The 20,229-nt window shown below is 45.1% G+C and overlaps 1 protein-coding gene across 9 annotated transcripts in view; it reads left to right on the top strand.

The window, feature by feature from the left end:
• Window positions 1–20,229, top strand: part of MYO6 (myosin VI) — a 362,182-nt gene that overhangs the window by 77,333 nt on the left and 264,620 nt on the right. For all 9 annotated transcript variants that reach the window (XR_012231028.1, XM_073569300.1, XM_073569297.1 and 6 more), the window contains exons 3-5: window positions 4,250–4,319; window positions 7,064–7,137; window positions 17,794–17,923. Coding sequence is in view for 8 of the 9 variants with exons in the window: in XM_073569300.1 (XP_073425401.1) it covers window positions 4,250–4,319; window positions 7,064–7,137; window positions 17,794–17,923 (274 nt within the window). In the remaining variant the exon portion in view is untranslated. The remainder of the gene's footprint in view (window positions 1–4,249; window positions 4,320–7,063; window positions 7,138–17,793; window positions 17,924–20,229) is intronic.

Raw genomic sequence — 20,229 nt, 5'->3', positions numbered from 1 at the left:
GTGTGTACGAGGTGTACAGAGCAGAGCCGCGAGTGTGTGTGGGGTGTACGGAGCGTAGCCGCATCTGTACGAGGTGTACGGAGCGGAGCCGTGTGTGTGGGAGGTGCACGGAGCAGAGCTGCACGTGTACGAGGTGTACGGAGCAGAGCCGCACGTGTACGGACTGGAGCCGTGTGTGTGTACGGAGCAGAGCCTCAAGTGCGTGAGGTGTATGGAGTGGAGCCGCGTGTGTACGGAGCGGAGCCGCTTGTGTAAGAGGTGTACGGAGCGGAGCCGCGTATGTACGAGGTGTACAGAGTGGAGCCGCATGTGTAAGAGGTGTAAGGAGCCGCGTGTGTGGGAGGTGTGTGAGGTACACGGAACGGAGCCGTGTGTGTGTACGAGGTGTACAGAGCAGAGCCGCGAGTGTGTGTGGGGTGTACGGAGCGGAGCTGTGTGTGTGCGAGGAGTACGGAGCGTAGCCGCATCTGTACGAGGTGTACGGAGCGGAGCCGTGTGTGTGTACAAGGTGTACGGAGCAGAGCTGCACGTGGTGTGTGGAGCTGTGTATGTGTACGGAGCAGAGATGTGTACGGAGTGGAGCTGTGTGTGTACATGGAGCGGATGCGTGTGTGTGTGTGTGTGTGTATGAGGTGTACGGAGCAGAGCCACGAGTGTGCGGGGTGTACGGAGCGGAGCCGCGTGTGTACGAGGTGTGTGAAGCGGAGATGTGTACGGAGCGGAGCCGTGTGTGTACGTGGAGCGGAGCAGCGCGTGTGTGAGGTGTACAGAGCAGAGCAGCGCATGTGCGAGCTGTACGGAGCACAGCCGCACGTGTACGAGGTGTATGGAGCAGAGTCGCACGTGTGTGTACGAGGTGTATGGAGCAAAGCCGCATGTGTATAAGGTTTACGGAGTGGAGCCATTTGTGTACTGAGTGGAGCCGTGTGTGTGCGAGGTGTACAGAACGGAGCCGTGTGTACGAGGCATAAAAAGCGGAACCATGTGTGTATGATGTATGCGGAGCCATACGTGTACAAGGTGTATGGTGGGGAGCATTCATACCTCCCAGCGGGACAGTCCCGATTTTGAGAGATATTCTGCCCCACTGCCCCGGCTGGGAGCTTACTTTTCCCGTGGACACAGGAGCACTTTAAAATTCACACGTGACATTCCACCGGAAGTGACGTGCTAGAAACTGACTGGAAATGAGGTAATTTTAGGAGGAGAATGTGACGGAACCATGGAGGCACTTCAGGGAATGCTTCAGATCCATCACCGTGTCCTCCCCCAACATCGCGGACAGCAGGATCGCCTTGGACTCGGGGATGCCGGCCATGTGAGCGGATCATGATATGTCCTGCCTCGGGAGGCTTAGGTGGGCACTACAGTGGGAGCCGGGCTGCTATAGTATCTTTATAGAATCTTTCTTTCTCTCTCTGTTTCTTTCCTTCTTTCTTTCTCTGTTATTTATTTCTTTCCCCTCTTTCTTTCTCTCTCTGTTCTTTCTTTCTTTCTCTCTCTGTTCTTTCTTTCTTTTCCTCAGTACCAGTCAGTGTGCCCACAGTACCAGTCGAATAAGAGGGGTAGGAAACTAGGTGGCACTGGTCACATTGAGCCTCTCATACTTTTTACTGGTGTATAATGATATGCCCTGAGCACCCCCATAAAGTGGGCCAGCGCCAGACAACAGGGTACAAACAAATCACTATTACTATCAGTCCAAGTGGACAATTATATAGGTAAAGTTAATGATGTCCCTGTGCCAAGCACTGCGGAGGATCAGAATACACTGAGCAGACCAGAAGAGGGGGGTTTGGGTAGAAGAATTATATGGGGCCCATTACACTGTACGAAGTAATATATGGTGCCCATTATGCTGTACGAAGTAATATATGGTGCCCATTATACTGTATGAAGTAATATATAGGGCCCATTATGCTGTATGAAATAATATTTGTGGCCCATTATACTGTATGAAGTAATATATGGTGCCCATTATACTGTATGCTGTAATATATGGTGCTCATAATACTGTATGAAGTAATATATGGGGCCCATTATAATGTATGAAGTAATATATGGGGCCCATTATACTGTAAGAAGTAATATATGGGGCCCATTATGCTGTATGAAATATGTGGGGCCCATTATTCTGTATACAGTAATATATGGGGCTCATTGTGCTGTACAAAGTAATATATGGTGCCCATTATGCTGTATGAAGTAATATATGGTATACATTATACTGTACGAAATAATATATGGTGCCCATTATGCTGTATGAAGTAATATATGGTGCCCATTATGCTGTATGAAGTAATATATGGTGCCCATTATACTGTATGAAGTAATATATAGGGCCCATTATGCTGTACGAAGTAATATATGGTGCCCATTATACTGTATGAAGTAATATATGGGGCCCATTATGCTGTATGAAGTAATATATGGGGCCCATTATACTGTATGAAGTAATATATGGGGCCCATTATACTGTATGAAGTTATATATGGGGCCCATTATACTGTATGAAGTAATATGTGGGGCCCATTATACTGTATGAAGCAATATATGGGGCCCATTATACTTAATGAAGTAATATATGTGGCCCATTGTACTGTATGAAGTAATATATGGGGCCCATTATTCTGTATGAAATATTTGGGGCCCATTATACTGTATACAGTAATATATGGGGCTCATTATGCTGTACAAAGTAATATATGGGGCCCATTATGCTGTATGAAGTAATATATGGTGTATATTATACTGTATGAAGTAATATATGGTGTATATTATACTGTATGAAGTAATATATGGTGCCCATTATACTGTATGAAGTAATATATGGTGCCCATTATACTGTATGAAGTAATATATGGGGCCCATTATACTGTATGAAGTAATATATGGGGCCCATTATGCTGTATGAAATATTTGGGGCCCATTATACTGTATACAGTAATATATGGGGATCATTATACTGTATGAAGTAATATATGGGGATCATTATACTGTATGAAGTAATATATTGTGCCCATTATGCTGTACAAAGTAATATATGGTGCCCATTATGCTGTATGAAGTAATATATGGGGCCCATTATACTGTATGAAGTAATATATGGTGCCTATTATTCTGTATGAAGTAATATGTGGTGCCCATTATACTGTATGAAGTAATATATTGGGCCCATTATACTGTATGAAGTCATATATGGGGGCCCATTATACTGTATTAAGTAATAAATGGTGCCTATTATGCTGTATGAAGTAATATATGGGGCCCATTATACTGTATGAAGAAATATATGGGGCCCATTATACTGTATGAAGTAATATTTGGGCCCAATATACTGTATGCAGTAATATATGGGGCCCATAGTACTGTATGGAGCATTTTATGGGGCCCATAATACTGTATGGACATTATGTGGGGATAGGGGATGACTTTCTGTTTGTTGTGGATCTAGCCGCTGGGACCGCCATGATCCTAGGAAACGTAGCTTTGAAGAGCACCATGTAAATGGAGCTGTGGTCGATCATACGCCCTGTGGCGCCATTCACATGTGGCTCTTCAAATAACTCCTTATAGAGAGTGATGAGGGGACGACAAAGTATAGCAAAAATTCACTGATCGGGGTGAGGAGTGTTATAGTTTGTGGGCTGGTGAGATTTGTGTGGCAGGGCTGCATTTTTGTCCCAGTCCGGCCCTGTGCTAGGCCTACCATTGCCATTAATGACCCTTGTTCTGGATACTTCTGTGTTGTTCTTGTATGTGCGTGTGATGGCGCTGACATCCTTGTGTTTGGACACCTTTTTTTTCTGTTTATCTAAATCAAAATGTCCACTACTGTACTCAGTTTTACAGGATAGATATGAGAATTTACTTTGTGTGCAGGCGGGGGGGCGTCATTTTGCTGTTCACCTCAGGCAGCAGATAGGCTAGGTTCACCCCTGCGAACACCCCCTCTTCTCAGCCCAGGGCCATCGGAATTACCCGACTCATGCTGCCGCCACACTCCTGGTAAGTAAATACTGACTAAAACACCCTCCCCTCCCCCTCCGTTTTCCCCCCAAAATTTTTTGGGAAAAATGTGCGTCCTATTGTCCAAAAAATACGGTATTGCATTTTAGGTACGCTGTAACAATAAAATAATGCGTTGGAGATCATCTTCTTTATCTTTCTGTGCTTGTTTGTTTGTACTCTTATTTATTGTACACCTATTTCTTTTGCTGACAGTGTGCATTTTATTATGTTTCTATAGAATTTTTTGGCAGCTATAAACCAGGTTTTTCCTGCTGAAGAGGACACTGCGAAACATGTGGAAGACAACTGTACGTATCTACTGTGTTTGGCTCCTTTTCTATGTGTACATTCACACCTTTTCTTGGGGATGTAGGTGTACGAGTATTACATGTTGTTGTGTGTGTTTATGGTTTTCAGCTGGTTTAACCAGTTTGTGACATCATTTGTATTTGAATAAATCAGTAGCTCTATGTCCATAAAATGGGTTTTGTAAGCCTGGGAACCCATGATTTACAGCACATGAATGCTACAGTATTCGGCAGTCATTTTCAACAGTACTAATCCATTGCACTGAAGAAATCCTTTAACATTACATGGATAAGTTACCCATTAACAGTGAATTGGTCTTTATGACTGGAAACTCTATAATTGTTGCTCACATTCATGCAGAAGACAATTACTGTGCAAAGTCCAGTTCCATGTATCTTTTGTATGTGACTTTCCCACTATGAGGCTATTGCTTATTGTTATCCATTATAATATTATTACTCGCCTTTGACCTGTTATACATCTGTTTTATAGGTGTCGCTTTTTATAAAAAAAATCCTTTCCTGTATTGTCCCTATAGACAGGACAGGAAGGTGTATATATTTTATTGCAGCTGAATGATTTGGAGTTAAGTACAGAGCAATGTCATAGAATAATATTCTCTAGTGAGTACAGCTCCTTCTCCGGGGGCTACGGGAGAATGCATTAAAGGGTTATTAAAAAAAATTTAAAAAAAATTGGGCGCTGTTTGATGTGGGTCTTGACCTCTGAGATCCCAAGATCGGGGATTTGGAACCCCCCCAGAACAGAAGTCTGCAGCCCCACTTTTTTATTTTCAACGGTATTGCTGGAAATAGCTAAGTGCTGCCCTCAGAAGTCCCATACACAATGAATGCAGCAGAGGCTGAGGATGCACACCTCTGATCCATTCAGGATGGGACTGCAGAGCCCCTTTTTTTGGATTCTAAAGCCCCGATTCCAGCAGTTCGGTTCCAACGTGAATAGCAGTCGGAACCTCCTGTGGTTAACTTTTCTTTTAATTAAAGAATTTTTTAAGAGCCTTATAGGTGTTTACTCTGCCGTAAACAGGCTGTCCAGGTTTCCTATTTTTTAAATGGAGTGGTAAAATGGAAAAGAAGTCAAATCATCTTTTATGACCAATCCTCTGTTGCCCAATCCCAGGTCCTACATTAATGATATCCCAAAGCAGAGGCGTGTGAACACTGCAACCAATCACTGAGCACAGCAGGGCCACTGATTGGCCTCACCCTCACATGTCTGTGTGATGGGATATGATTATTTTAATTTCATTTTAGTTCTTTCTTTTTTTTTTACTAGCTTAAAAATTGATTGGTAGTCTATAGTGATGAGCGATCATGCTCGGTTGCTTACCGAGTGTCTCCGGCGTGCTTGATTAATATATTCGAGACCCCGTGGCTGCATGTCTCGCGGCTGTTAAACATCTTCAACACATGCAGGGATTGCCTAACAAACAGGCAATTCCTGCATGTGTTGTGGTTGTCTAACAGCCGCGAGACATGCAGCCACGGGATCTCAAACATTATTCGAACACGTCAAAGATACTCGGTTAGCACACGAGCATGCTCAAATAATCTGTAGCCTACATTAGAGTTGAGCCCCTTGGCCAAATACCAATGGGCCAATTCTGAGCACTCAGACAGCTGGAGAAAACTAAAAGGGGTGTTTTGGGTGTACAGCGATAATGACCTGTCCTTCAAATAGATCAGGAAGCAGAAGGAAAGTGCTGAAGGGGAGCTGAAGATGATTAAAATACTGGTCACCTATGGAAGATGTGCAGCTGAGGCACATAACTGGTTAAACTGGATGAGAACTCTGTTAGCTGCTGGTCCACCTTCAAGATACCGTCGTCGGGGTCCAGATCCAAATAGCAGAAAAAATTGGGTTTTCAGGTGGTGCATATAGAGCTGCCCAGAGTCATCAGTGTCCAAACATGAGGCAAAAATAATTTTCTTAAAAATTATTTTTAAAATGTATTGCTATGCGTTAGAGTTATCCTTCGAATAGATGAACATGGCCGTGTTATGGTCTGTATGGCGTCCCACTGCACCTCATGTATGTCTTCGGCTCATGACGGACGATGGAGATTTTCTCAGTTGGATTCCATAAAAATTAGACAGAAACAAATCTGAGTCATTACAGGGGCATTCTCCCCTGGTAACCATGCTTCTAAGGAGCAATATCTCTGCACCAATGTACGCCAACTCAGTATGTGAATAATTAAATCCACAAATGTGAGCATAACCCAAGTGAAATGGTCCACCTTTGTTTTTAGTAAACGCTGTACTATATACCTTTTCTAGTCTACTGCGCTATTCCATACCGCATGTAAGGTATACTAACCTTATGATTGCCAAATGGACACTCCTTTGGCCTCTACCAAATAAGTGGAGCCTTACGGATCAGTTTAGGTTTGGATGACTCCAGTCATAGACTCTAGGTCTAAGGCTGTAGCTTTATATGAAAACTAATTCCGAAAAGCATTGAAATATGCAAAAAGTGATGTACGCTATGTGATCTTTTAAAACCAATACATTTTGCCAGGATTTAACTTCCCAGCATGAAACCCAATGTTCAATGTCGGAGAGTCACCTTTCATACTTTGCCACTTTCTTCTTCATTAGAAGTCCATGAATTGTTTTATGAATGACCCCTATTGTAATATAAGAGCTGGCACGTTTTCAGTAAGGTATTGAATGGCAATTCTAGTTGTAAACTAATAATGCTCTCGTTATTTTGTTTGCAGGTTCCTTGATGTATCTCAATGAAGCTACCCTCCTCCATAACATTAAAGTTCGATATAGTAAAGATAAAATATATGTAAGTCCCTTTACAATCAATTTGATTTTACAGTAGATCTAATCAAGAACGGGCAGAAAAAATTAAATTAAAATGATTTGCAAGTGTAAGGCTTGATGCCCCCTATAAGTTTTTGTCGTTGCCTATTTTCATTGCTCAAAAATACAGTGACTTACATTACCAGCATAATGGATGGGATGTATAGAAATCTCATGCCCACTACGTTTTATATTTTTTACACCGCGTAAGCTAACCTTCGGTGCGTGTATCAATAAAGTTTTGTCAAAACCAAATACCAGGTAGTATAAAAGCAAAGCACCTTCATCTAAAACCTAACATATTAAAAAGAGACAAAAAAATGCCATATAAATGCATGTTAAAAACTCAAGTAACCTTATTTTACACAATAGGTGCTGAAATCTGTAACTAAATACTCACTGTGGATATTTTCACAGCTTAGGGTATGTTCACACGTGGAGTAATTGGATTGATTTTGCTCCTCATTATACTCAACATTTTACACTCCTAGCAAAATAAATCAGATTTCTCAAATCTCATGTTCGCACTGCGTTTATTTCCATGGATATATTAACCATCAGTGTGTTTTTTTTTTTTTTTCAATCTGAAACATGTCAGCCAGTTCTTTCAAACCTTTTTGAAATAATTTTTACCCAATATGTCGAAAGGAAAAAATCCCACATACAGTTGTGGCCAAAAGTATTTTGTCAGATAATACTCAGTTTCTTCCTGAAAATTATTGCAAACACAAATTCTTTGTTATTATTATCTTCATTTAATTTGTCTTAAATGAAAAAACACAAAAAGAATTGTCCTAAAGCCAAATTGGATATAATTCCACACCAAACATAAAAAAAGAGGGTGGACAAAAGTATTGGCACTGTTCGAAAAATCATGTGATGCTTCTCTAATTTGTGTAGTTAACAGCACCTGTAACTTACCTGTGGCACCTAACAGGTGTTGGCAATAACTAAATCACACTTGCAGCCAGTTGACATGGATTAAAGTTGACTCAACCTCTGTCCTGTGTCCTTGTGTGTACCACATTGAGCATGGAGAAAAGAAAGAAGACCAAAGAACTGTCTGAGGACTTGAGAAACCAAATTGTGAGGAAGCATGAGCAATCTCAAGGCTACAAGTCCATCTCCAAAGACCTGAATGTTCCTGTGTCTACCGTGCGCAGTGTCATCAAGAAGTTTAAAGCCCATGGCACTGTGGCTAACCTCCCTAGATGTGGACGGAAAAGAAAAATTGACAAGAGATTTCAACGCAAGATTGTGCGGATGTTGGATAAAGAACCTCGACTAACATCCAAACAAGTTCAAGCTGCCCTGCAGTCCGAGGGTACAACAGTGTCAACCCGTACTATCCGTCGGCGTCTGAATGAAAAGGGACTGTATGGTAGGAGACACAGGAAGACCCCACTTCTTACCCCGAGACATAAAAAAGCCAGGCTGGAGTTTGCCAAAACCTACCTGAAAAACCCTAAAACGTTTTGGAAGAATGTTCTCTGGTCAGATGAGACAAAAGTAGAGCTTTTTGGGCAAAGGCATCAACATAGAGTTTACAGGAGAAAAAAAGAGGCATTCAAAGAAAAAAAACACTGTCCCTACAGTCAAACATGGCGGAGGTTCCCTGATGTTTTTGGGTTGCTTTGCTGCCTCTGGCACTAGACTGCTTGACCGTGTGCATGGCATTATGAAGTCTGAAGACTATCAACAAATGTTGCAGCATAATGTAGGGCCCAGTGTGAGAAAGCTGGGTCTCCCTCAGAGGTCACGGGTCTTCCAGCAGGACAATGACCCAAAACACACTTCAAAAAGCACTAGAAAATGGTTTGAGAGAAAGCATTGGAGACTTCTAAGGAGGCCAGCAATGAGTCCAGACCTGAGTCCCATAGAACACCTGTGGAGAGATCTAAAAATGGCAGTTTGGAGAAGGCACCCTTCTAATATCAGGGACCTGGAGCAGTTTGCCAAAGAAGAATGGTCTAAAATTCCAGCAGAGCATTGTAAGAAACTCATTGATGGTTACCGGAAGCGGTTGGTCAAAGTTATTTTGGCTAAAGGTTATGCAACCATTAGGCTGAGGGTGCCAATACTTTTGTCTGGCCCATTTTTGGAGTTTTGTGTGAAATGATCAATGTTTTGCTTTTTGCTTCATTCTCTTTTGTGTTTTTTCATTTAAGACAAATTAAATGAAGATAATAATACCAAAGAATTTTTGTTTGCAATCATTTTCAGGAAGAAACTGAGTATTTCCTGACAAAATTGCAGGGGTGTCAATACTTTTGGCCACAACTGTATATTGTGTGCAGCGATTTTCCTGTCATCATTCTCTGGTTTTTGGTACAGAAAAATGAACTGCAATTACGTCATGTGCGAGCATACTCTTATAGTACACACCAGACCAGCTGACTCATGGAAATGCTTTGGTAAGAGTTTACACTCAGACCAAATTCTGCAGATGTCTCTGACCATCTGGGACTTTGAGAATTTTGTAGCCCAAGTGTGGAGACAGTGTGTTATAGCAATTATAGTTTTGAACAAAATTCCTTAGAGGACCTCTGACCATTTTTTTTTTGTTTTGCGTTGCAGAGCAGAATAACATGCTTTTCTTGCTTTAATTTCTCCACTCTGTTTCAGGGATATTAGCAATCATTAGGTTTGGCACATAAACAGTTATTTTTAAAGTCCAAGTGGGCTCTCCCAGAGAGATTTCACTGGGGGCGTGTACTTCTTCCTATATCTGTTGCTGACCTATCATAATTGAGCATCAACACATTGGGGAAAGAAGAACAAGTCCCCACAATATTATTTGAGACAGTCTTATTTCCTCACTGATGACAAGTGCTGGAGCATAGCAGACTTGAGTGTGGTTATCTAACAGTTTTTATCTCTCATTTCTAGCAGTCTCATTACAAACACTTTTAGTAGCTCTCCTCCCATAGTGCAGCTAGCTTCCAATCATAAGCAGGCATCCATATACAAGGGGAAAAAACACCGCCCCCACTACAACTTAGAATAGGTCCAGTGTGAGACATAATGACAGAGCTCATTTTAACTTTTAGAGAACTACTTGAAGTGTTTGTAAGGAGACTCCACTTTTGAAGTACAGCCCGTCCCCCTACACGGACTACCAGAGATGAGAGATGACATCTGTCTGTTAATCACACTCAGCTCTGCTGTACTCCAGCACGTGAGTCATCACTCTGCAGTGAGGAGAGCAGACTGTTTATCAATGCTATTGTGGGGGCATGTGATTCTTTCTCCAAGGTGTTGCTTCCTACTTATGACTGGTAAGCGTCAGAAAGGGGACGAATTACATGACTCCAGTAAAATCCCTCTGATATTGTCCACTTGTACTTAATTTTTTGTTAACTGTTTAGGTGCCAGATACTTTGATGGCTAATATCTCGGCAATGAGGAGTGAAAATTAAAAAACAAAACAAAAAAAAAAACGTTTTATTCTGGGCGCCTATTATCGCGTGTCCATTTCAACGTGAAAAATTTGGTAAAAGGTCATCTTTAAAAGTGGATGACAAAACGGTTACTTTTCTTTATCGCTTTATTGGGGGACACAATTACAATGGGTGTATGCTGCTGCTGCTAGAAGGCTGACACTATGCAAAAAACAAGAAAATTGACTCCTCCCCGGCAGTATACACCCACTGACAGATACCAAGCACTTCAGTTTGTGCTTAGTGTCTGTAGGAGGCGGACCGGGATCTCCCCAGATCCGCAGCTAACCATTTTCTTTTAGGTTTTTGTGTGTGTGTATTAATCTTTTCCCATTTATTTTCCAGATTCTACATCGGGAAACAGGGGGTAAATGTTCACCCTGCTTTCCCATATCATGCGGCTGAGCGAGCAGTGTGGTGTCGCCCACATCGCAACTCTCAGTACCGCAGGCAGGACTTTTTCCATATCACCATTCGGTGCTATGGGTGGACGACAGGTGGCCGGTCCTTGCCAAAACAACTCCTCATCCCTATCCTAGGACAGGGCTGAGAGGAAGACGGTAGTCGCCATCGCTCCCAACAAAAGGACACCGTCTTCTACGTGACACGGGTAAGAGGACCTCTCCCAACGGCCTGTCTGCTATGCATGCCCCTGCGGTCATCCTCTTCAGGGACGTCAGGTAAGATCCTAACGATCCCTTTAGCCCCCGTATGTCTTCACAAGCAGTGGTTTCAAACGTTGGAATTCCCGCCTCTACTCCCCCACTGCAGCCGCGCGCATCACATCGCAGCCGCGCTCCGGTTATACTAGGATCAGGGAGAGAGGCACACAAGGTCTACTAGGACACAGGGGGGTCCTTGTAAGCAGCGGTTCAACGCAGGCTCACCTTTTATTATCGGCGCCGCGGGCATCAGTATAAAAGCTCGGCGGGGAGGGAGACATGGTTTCACTTTCGCTTTCAGCGCGCTCCCTCCTCCCTGTTCGGAGCGCACTCCCCTTTTCTCTTGGCGTGAATTTCCACTCTGGGCGTGCTTTTTCTCGCACCCATTTCACACCAATCACAGCACTACTTTCTTTTTAAGGACGTCAATCTCCATTTTTACCGCGCCCCTCCTCTGCCATTGCCTAGTCTCGTCACGACGCCAAGTGCCGCCCACCGAGATCACAGCCAGCTTCCTCCTGCAATTTCACTGGCTTCCTGCGCTGCTTGGGGGACACGTCAGGGTCCAGCTCATCAGAACTTCAGTAGGCTCGGCGCTTAATGGAAAAATTGTCTCTCCTCTGCAGCCCTTCTATTTAGTGCAGCCTTTAGTGCAGCCATAGTGCTCAACATACCTATGTTTAACCCTTCAGCGGCGCTATCTTTCAAGCCCACCGTTGTCCACTACGCTTGTGCACGCTGTTGTAAAAGGAAGTGGGCGTCAGGTCAGTCGTCTCCCTCTGCCTGTCCTGCAGCCCTTCAGCTATGTCGGCCTCTCAGGAGCACACCGATTCCCGGGATGAGGGCACTTCCCCTCTCCCAGAGTGGGCCGTTGCAATGTTCCAGTCGGTCTCCGATCTGACTAAAGTCTCTCAGTCCCTGGTCCAGGTCCTAGAACGTTAGCCTCAGCTATCTACAGCCACCTGTGCACCGACCGCCTCTCAGGGTGAGTCGTCCGCACCTGACCGCGACCTTCAGAGGGACAGGCCGAGTAGGATTTCTAGGAAGCATGTTCTGTCTGACTCGCTTCCAGTTCGCTAGGCCCGTCGGCTTCTCCCAGGTGTCCTTCTCCGTCTTCAGAGGACGACCCTAGGTCTGATGACGATCCCCAATCGGGATCTAGTTCAGAAGCAGATAATATATCTAAAACGCGGAATATGGTCAATAGTCTTCTTTCTGCCCTCTTCCAAACCTTGGAAATTAAGCAGGACGAACCTCCTCCTCAGGAATGTTCTGTTCCATTTAAACGAGTGAGGCCTCCATCCCGAACCCTTCCAAACCACAAGGAGTTCAATACTACTCTAACCAAACATTGGGAGCACCCTGAACAACGCTTTTCAGGCCGCAGGTACTTAGATGTCCTGTATCCCTTTGATGTAGATCTGCTCACAAAATGGACCAAAGCCCCCGAGGTGGATCCTCCCGTCTCTCGTATAGCCTCTAAGACGGTTCTATCCCTTCCGGACGGGGCATCGCTTAAGGATCCAACAGACAGGCAGATAGAATCTCTGGCTAAGTCTATTTTTGAGGCATCCGGCGCCTCTCTCTGTCCTATTTTCGCTTCCTCCTGGGTGGCAAAAGTAATTTTAGCTTGGGCAAAAACTCTTCGCAGAGGCATCTTAGCGGCAGCTCTCCAGGACGAGCTGACAGATCTAGCAGATCAAATTAATCATGCGGGTAAATACCTCTTAGCCGCCTCCTTGGATGCGGCTGGGTGCGTAGCAAGGGCTAACAGCAACATAGTAGCCGTACGCCGAGTCCTTTGGCTAAAGTCATGGAATGCAGGTACCACCTCTAAAAAGTCGCTTACCAATCTGCCTTTCCTTGGTTCTCGGCTCTTTGGAGCCAAGCTAGATCAAATAATTTTGGATGCCACTGGTGGTAAGAGCACTTCTCTCCCTCAGTCTCGGCCAAAACGCTTTTTTAACAGAAAGGGTTTCCGGCCGTTTAGGCCCTTTTCTGCCTTCTCGTCCACAGAAAAATCTACCCAGCAAGGTTCTCCTCCAAGTGACGAGTCACCCCCACCTGGAAGTTTTTCCTGGGTGGGAGGCAGACTTTCCTTTTTCGCGGACGCTTGGCTGTCTGTTGTCGACGATGCTTGGGTCAGGGAAATCATCGCATCCGGATACAAGATCGAATTTGCTCCCAGCCAAACAGACGTTTTTTCCTGTCTCGACCCCCAAGACAGCGGTCCCACGTTCCAGGATTCTTTCAAGCCGTCTCCTCTTTTCTTTCCGCCGGAGTGATTGTCCCCGTTCCCTCAGACAATCGGTTTTCAGGGTTCTACTCAAATTTTTTCGTAGTCCGGAAAAAAAGACGGGACCCTTCGACCAATCCTGGACCTCTAGTTGCTCAATCACCATGTGAAGATTCTCCACTTCAAAATGGAGTCTCTTCGATCAGTGATAGCCTCAATGGAACCCGGAGAATTCCTCTGCTCTGTGGACATACGGGATGCTTATCTTCACATCCCTGTTTGTTTGCAACATCAGAAATATCTTCGGTTTGCGATTCAGGAAAATCACTATCAATTCACGGCTCTTCCCTTCGGCCTAGCCTCTACTCCCCGTGTTTTCACGAAGGTGACGGTGACGGTCATGGCCATCCTTCGATCCAGGGGGATTCTCATCATCCCTTATCTGGACGATCTCTTGTTCAAGGGCTCGTCCCGTCAAGACTGTCTCCTGAGTCTTCACATAACCCTGGATACCCTCGGCCGTCTCAGATGGTTAGTCAACAAAGAAAAGTCCATTCTCAGACCCACTCGGTCTGACCTTCCTAGGCATGGAATTCGACACGAATCTGGCCCGGGTGTTTCTTCCGAGGGAAACATTTGCGTCTCTGTCCAAAGAAATTCGAGCTCTCAAATGGCTGAAGCCCATTCCCCTTCGGCTCTGCATGAAAGTTCTGGGGAAGATGGTGGCTTCCATGGAGGCAGTGCCTTTTGCACAGTTTCATCTTCGCCCCCTTCAGCTGTCCCTCCTCTCAGCTTGGGACAAGACGACGTTGTCCTTAGACCACCCCATTCTCCTCCCTCTCAGAGTAAGGCATTCCCTGACTTGGTGGGCAATGCCTACGTCAGTCCTCCAGGGGAGGTCCTTCCTCCCGCTCCAGTGGCAAGTCACTACCACCGATGCCAGCCTTCTAGGTTGGGGAGCAGTTTTCCATCAGAGAACGGCCCAAGGACGCTGGATTCCACAGGAAGCTCTGCTCCCTATCAATCTTCTCGAAATCAGAGCAATCTTCATGGCCCTTCTTCGCTGGCAACCTCTTCTCGTCGGCAAGCCAGTCCGCATTCAGTCGGACAACGCCATGGCTGTGGAGTACATAAACCATCATGGCGGCACGCGCAGCATCCAAGTGATGTCAGAAGTGGCCAAGATACTGCGCTGGGCAGAACAGTACGTTCCAGCAATCTCCGCTGTTCTAATTCCAGGGGTGGAAAACTGGGCAGCCGACTTTCTGAGTCGCCAAAGCCTAGCGTCAGGCGAATGGTCTCTCCATTCCACAGTCTTCGATCAGATATTCCAGCGCTGGGGTTATCCGGATGTCGACCGCATGGCATCTCGGATGAACCACAAGGTTCCGCGTTTCGTAGCCAGGTCCAGGGACCCGGAGCTTGCGACGCCCTAGTTATTCCGTGGTCCCAGTTCCAACTCCCTTATCTGTTTCCACCTCTTGCCTTGATCCCAAGAGTGGTCAAGAAGATAAAATCGGAAGGCGTGCCAGTGTTTCTTGTGGCTCCAGACTGGCCAAGAAGGCCTTGGTATGCGGAACTGGTGAACATGCTCGCGGACGTCCCCTGGAGGCTTCCAGACCGTCCGGATCTTCTCTCGCAAGGCCCCCTTTACCACGAGACTTCTCGGTCTCTGAATTTAATGGCATGGCCGTTGAGGCCGCAACCTTAAGAGAATCAGGTTTTTTTCCAACCAGATGTTTCAGATGATGGTCAAAGCCAGGAAACCATCCTCTTCCCGCATCTACCATAGGCATTGGAAGGCCTTTTTCTGTTGGTGCGACGATAAGAGTCTTTCCAATGTCCTTTTCCATTCAGTCCATACTGGGTTTCTCCAGCCTGGCTTAGATTCGAGTCTGTCTCTCAGTACCCTCAAGGGCCAGGTTTCCGCTTTGTTTATCCTTTTTCAAAGGAAGCTCGCTTCTTTACCGCAGGTTAAGACATTTCTCCAAGGAGTCGCTCATGTGGCCCCTCCTCATCATTCACCGATAGAACCGTGGGATCTCAATCTCGTTCTTAGCGCTCTCCAAAAAAAAAAAAAAAAAAAAAGCGCCGTTTGAGCCTATCCAGGACATTCCTTTGTCTTTTCTTTCATGGAAGGTAACCTTTCTGATTGCCATAACATCCATCAGAAGAGTTTCTGAATTAGCGGCCCTGTCATGTCGTTCTCCTTAGCTGGTACTCCATCAGGATAAAGTCGTCCTCAGGCCCGTTCCTTCCTTTCTTCCAAAGGTGGTATCCTCCTTCCACATCAACGAGGATATCGTTCTTCCATCATTTTGTCCTGTTCCTTTTCACCCTCTTGAGAAGTCACTCCACAAACTGGACGTTGTTAGAGCCTTGCGTGTTTATCTCGCTAGGACTGCTTCACTTCGTCAATCCCATTCATTGCTGGTCATCTCCAGTCACCGGAAAGGACTTCCGGGATCCAAATCCACGATCGCTCGCTGGATTCGTTCTACTATTCTGGAAGCATACCGTCTTCAGGAAAAACGGCCGCCTCCGGGAGTGAGAAATCACTCCTCCCGGGCGGTGGCAGCTTCGTGGGTCGTTCGACACCAGGCTTCGGCTCTGCAAATTTGCAGGGCCGCGACCTGGTCATTCTTGCATACGTTTGCGAGGTTCTACAGGGTATGAACCCAGGCTTCGTCTGATGCAGTCGTTGGTAGGAAGGTCCTGCAGGCGGCGGTGGCGCATTGGCCGACCTAAGCCCTTCCTGTTCTTTCGTTCCTTATTGCTGTTCCCGCCCTTGGGACTGCTTTGGAACGTCCCATGGTAATTGTGTCCCCCAATAAGGCGATAAAGAAAGATGGATTTTTGGTTCTTACCGTAAAATCTTTCTTGGAGCCTTCATTGGGGGACACAGCACCCTCCCTGTCTAAGTTGTACCGTGTTGGGTCCTTGAGTCCCTTGTTGGGTTGGTACATATGTTTATAGTTCCGTAGCTTCTCCTACTGCTTTCTCACCAACTGAAGTGCTTGGTATCTGTCGGTGGGTGTATACTGCCGGGGAGGAGTCAATTTTCTTGTTTTTTGCATAGTGTCAGCCTCCTAGCAGCAGCAGCATACACCCATGGTAATTGTGTCCCCCAATGAAGGCTCCAAGAAAGAGATTTTACGGTAAGAACCAAAAATCCATCTTTTCTGTATGGTGGTCGACTTTGTCAGATTAGATAGTTACTAATGTTGCACAAGGCTCGCCAGACTTCTTTCTCTTCTTCCTTGTTTTTAAGCGGAACGTACACAGGTCTCCTTTGACACCTCCTGGCTCATATGACAGGCTTAATCTTTTATACTACTATCAAGTTGCCTAATTGTGCTTAATTAATTCTGACCAAATTACAGAAGTAATCTTGCCATCTGCCAAAACAGTGACAGCTGCAATATAGGTTTGACACTGTTCCCTAGGCGAAATAATGGTAATTGACACCTAGTAACCAGGTTTTACCTTTTTGCTCTTTTCACCCGCTTAAGCATAGGGTTAATAAACTGTCTGGTGAAGCTTTTATTTGTTATTTTCTCATCTGGTTCTTTGCGTTTTATTTTTAATTTTGATGATTGACTAGGATTTTCTCAGCAATTTCTAGAATTTCAAGAGTTGAACGCTTTAACTTTGGGTAATATCATAGGACCATAAAGACTGCTTTGTATTAATCTATAGTCTGTGCAGTTTTAGTCATTGTCCATGCTTAAAAGTTTGTGACTTAAGAAAATAAAGTATATATTAAGGCACAAAGAGCTTGATTCTTCATGTGCAATGTTTTTTTTTTTTTTTTGGAAGTAATGGTGCACGCAGTTCGTGAATTTTATGCAAAATTCAAAATGCTCTTTTTATTTTTGTCTTTTAACTTGTTTTGTAATTTTTTAAAATTCAAAAACTCTGCAAGTTATGCTAATGTGGCAACATTTTGGCAAAAATATCAGATGTATGTAAAATAACTCCAGTTGCGTCTTTGCACAATGCTGCAAATTTTTAACATTTCATATTTGATAAATTGGCCAAAAACATCTGGAAATACCAAACTCCGTAAACAATGATGAATATAAAAAAAACAACAACTTGCAAACATATGAAAAAATAGACATAAAAAGGTGCTAGAATAGAAGAAAGAGGCGCAAGTGAAAAACGCCAAAAACTATCGAAAAAAGGCATAAAAACAATAAAGAATTTGACAATTTTTTTTACTGGTATAAAGCATTGCTGATTGTGTTGAAAGTGTATTTATTGTGACTACTTTTTTTTTAATTTTTTTTTTCTACTAGACCTATGTGGCCAATATTTTGATTGCAGTGAATCCTTATTTTGATGTCCCCAAACTTTATACCTCTGAATACATTAAAACGTACCAGGGTAGATCACTAGGAACACTACCACCACATGTATATGCAATAGGTACGTATTATTACTTCCTAATTATCTTTGTCTTGTTTTTGTGTTCTTTTATGCTTCTGCAAAATATTTAGTTATTAGTCAGCATTTCTGCCAGTATTTAATAAATTGAGTCGTGCTCTTATATTGTATGTTTTAATCAGACACGTGTTCTAAAATAAAAAAGGTCTAATATATGAATTAAAGAGACTGGACCCCAAACACTCTAGAGTAACAAACCAATCAGTTGCTTATCTTCTCGGCTTCCAATGTTGGCTCCCTGCCACTGCTCTGGTCTCAGTGTTTTAGCTGCAGTAGTGACGTCCTATTAACAGTACAGATCACCGCTGTAGCTTATCACTGAGTTCGGCAACTCATACTGTCTACCTCTTCACAGCCAAAGAGTTCAGTGATTGGCTGCAGTGGTGAATTGCACTGTCGACTGTAGTCATAATGCAGAGATTTGAGCAGCCACAGGGAGCTGGTACTGGTAAACTCCACAAGGGTGAGGAATAAAACAAAACAAACAAGAAAAATGACTCTCTTCCACAGCTGTCCCTATTCATCCACCTTGGCTGCTTTTTTCCCGGTTAGTCTGCTGGCGTGAATGATGTCACATGACAACTACAACCAATCTATACACTTGGTCTGGGGCAAATCATAAAGTCCCAAGGATTCCAGTACCACCTGTATGCTGATGGCACTCAGATCTATTTCTTTGGCCCAGACGTCACCTCTCTGCTGTCCAGAATCCCAGAGTGTCTATCAGCCATATCTTCCTTCTTCTCCTCTCGCTTCAATGCTCAATGTGGACAAATCTGAACTCATCATCTTTCCTCCATCTCTCAGATCTTCCTTACCCGACCTAGCTATAACAATTAATGACATCACGCTTTCCCCAGTACTGGAAGTCCGCTGCCTCGGAGTAATCTTTGACTGTGCCCTGTCCTTCAAACCACGCATCCAAGCTCTTTCTACCTCCTGTTGCCTCCAGCTCAAAAATATTTCCAGAATCCGTCCTTTCCTCAACCCTCAATTTACTAAAATGCTTGTGCATGCCCTCCTCATCTCCCGCCTTGAATACTGCAACATCCTTTTCTGTGGTCTCCCTGCTAACACCCTCGCACCTCTCCAGTCCATCCTTAACTCTGCTGCCCGACTAATTCATCTTTCTCCTCGCTGCTCCTCCGCTTCTCCCCTCTGCAGATCTCTTCACTGGCTCCTATTCCCTCAGCGTATGCAGTTCAAATTACTAATACTGACCTACAAGGCCAACTATAACCTGTCTCCCCCATATGTCTCTGAACTAATCTCCCGATTCCTTCCCTCACGTAATCTCCCGTCCTCCCAAGACCTCCTTCTCTCCTCCACACTTATTCGCTCCTCGCCCAACCGCCTCCAAGACTTTTCCCGAATTGCCCCTATCCTCTGGAATTCTTTGCCCCAACATGTCCGACTATCAACCACATTTGGATCCTTCAGACGGAACCAGAAAACCCACCTCTTCAAGAAAGCCTACAGCCTGCAATGACCCTGCTACCTCCTCTCTCACCACTACCGGCGTTATCACCTCAACCAACACCAGAACTGCTGCAACCCACCAACCTACTGTCTCCTTCTCCACCATCCTGTAGCATGTAAACCCGAAAGGGCAGGGTCCTCTCCCCTCTGTATCAGTCTGTCATTGTTAGGCTAGTTTCACACTAGCGTTTTGGAGCGCAGCGACGGCCTGCGCACGGCCGCCGCTAAGCCCCACCCCCTGCCGCGCCCGCCGGTAGCTCCGCCCACCGGCGCATGACACTGCATGCGCCCTGCGTCCCCTATCTTTATCACAGGGGGCGCAGGCCGTGCGCAGTATGCGTTTGGCGGCGCATGCGTCCTTTTGATGGTGCGCCGACCTGCGCCAAACGCAACCTGCTGCATTTTGGTTGCGTCGGCGCACCGTCAAAAAGGCGCATGCGCCGCCAAACGCATACTGCGCACGGCCTGCGCCCCCTGTGATAAAGATAAGGGACGCAGGGCGCATGCAGCGTCATGCGCCGGTGGGCGGAGCTACCGGCGTGGCGTGGCAGGGGGCGGGGCTTAGCGGCGGCCGTGCGCAGGCCGTCGCTGCGCTCCAAAACGCTAGTGTGAAACTAGCCTTAGTTTGTTTACTGTAAGTGATATCTGTAATTTGTATATAACCCCTCCTCATGTACAGCACCATGGAATCAATGGTGCTATATAAATAAATAAATAATAATAATATAATGTTGCAATGAGAACATGAAAACCTAAAGTACCGTTCAGGGGCACAGCATTCTAAATGGTAAATTTGGTTCTCGTGAAAA

Source organism: Dendrobates tinctorius, unplaced genomic scaffold, assembly GCF_039654945.1.
Source record: "Dendrobates tinctorius isolate UK_male_01 unplaced genomic scaffold, ASM3965494v1 ptg000024l, whole genome shotgun sequence".
In the NCBI taxonomy this organism is placed as follows: domain Eukaryota; kingdom Metazoa; phylum Chordata; class Amphibia; order Anura; family Dendrobatidae; genus Dendrobates; species Dendrobates tinctorius.
This window is presented reverse-complemented; position numbering and strand designations above follow the sequence as displayed.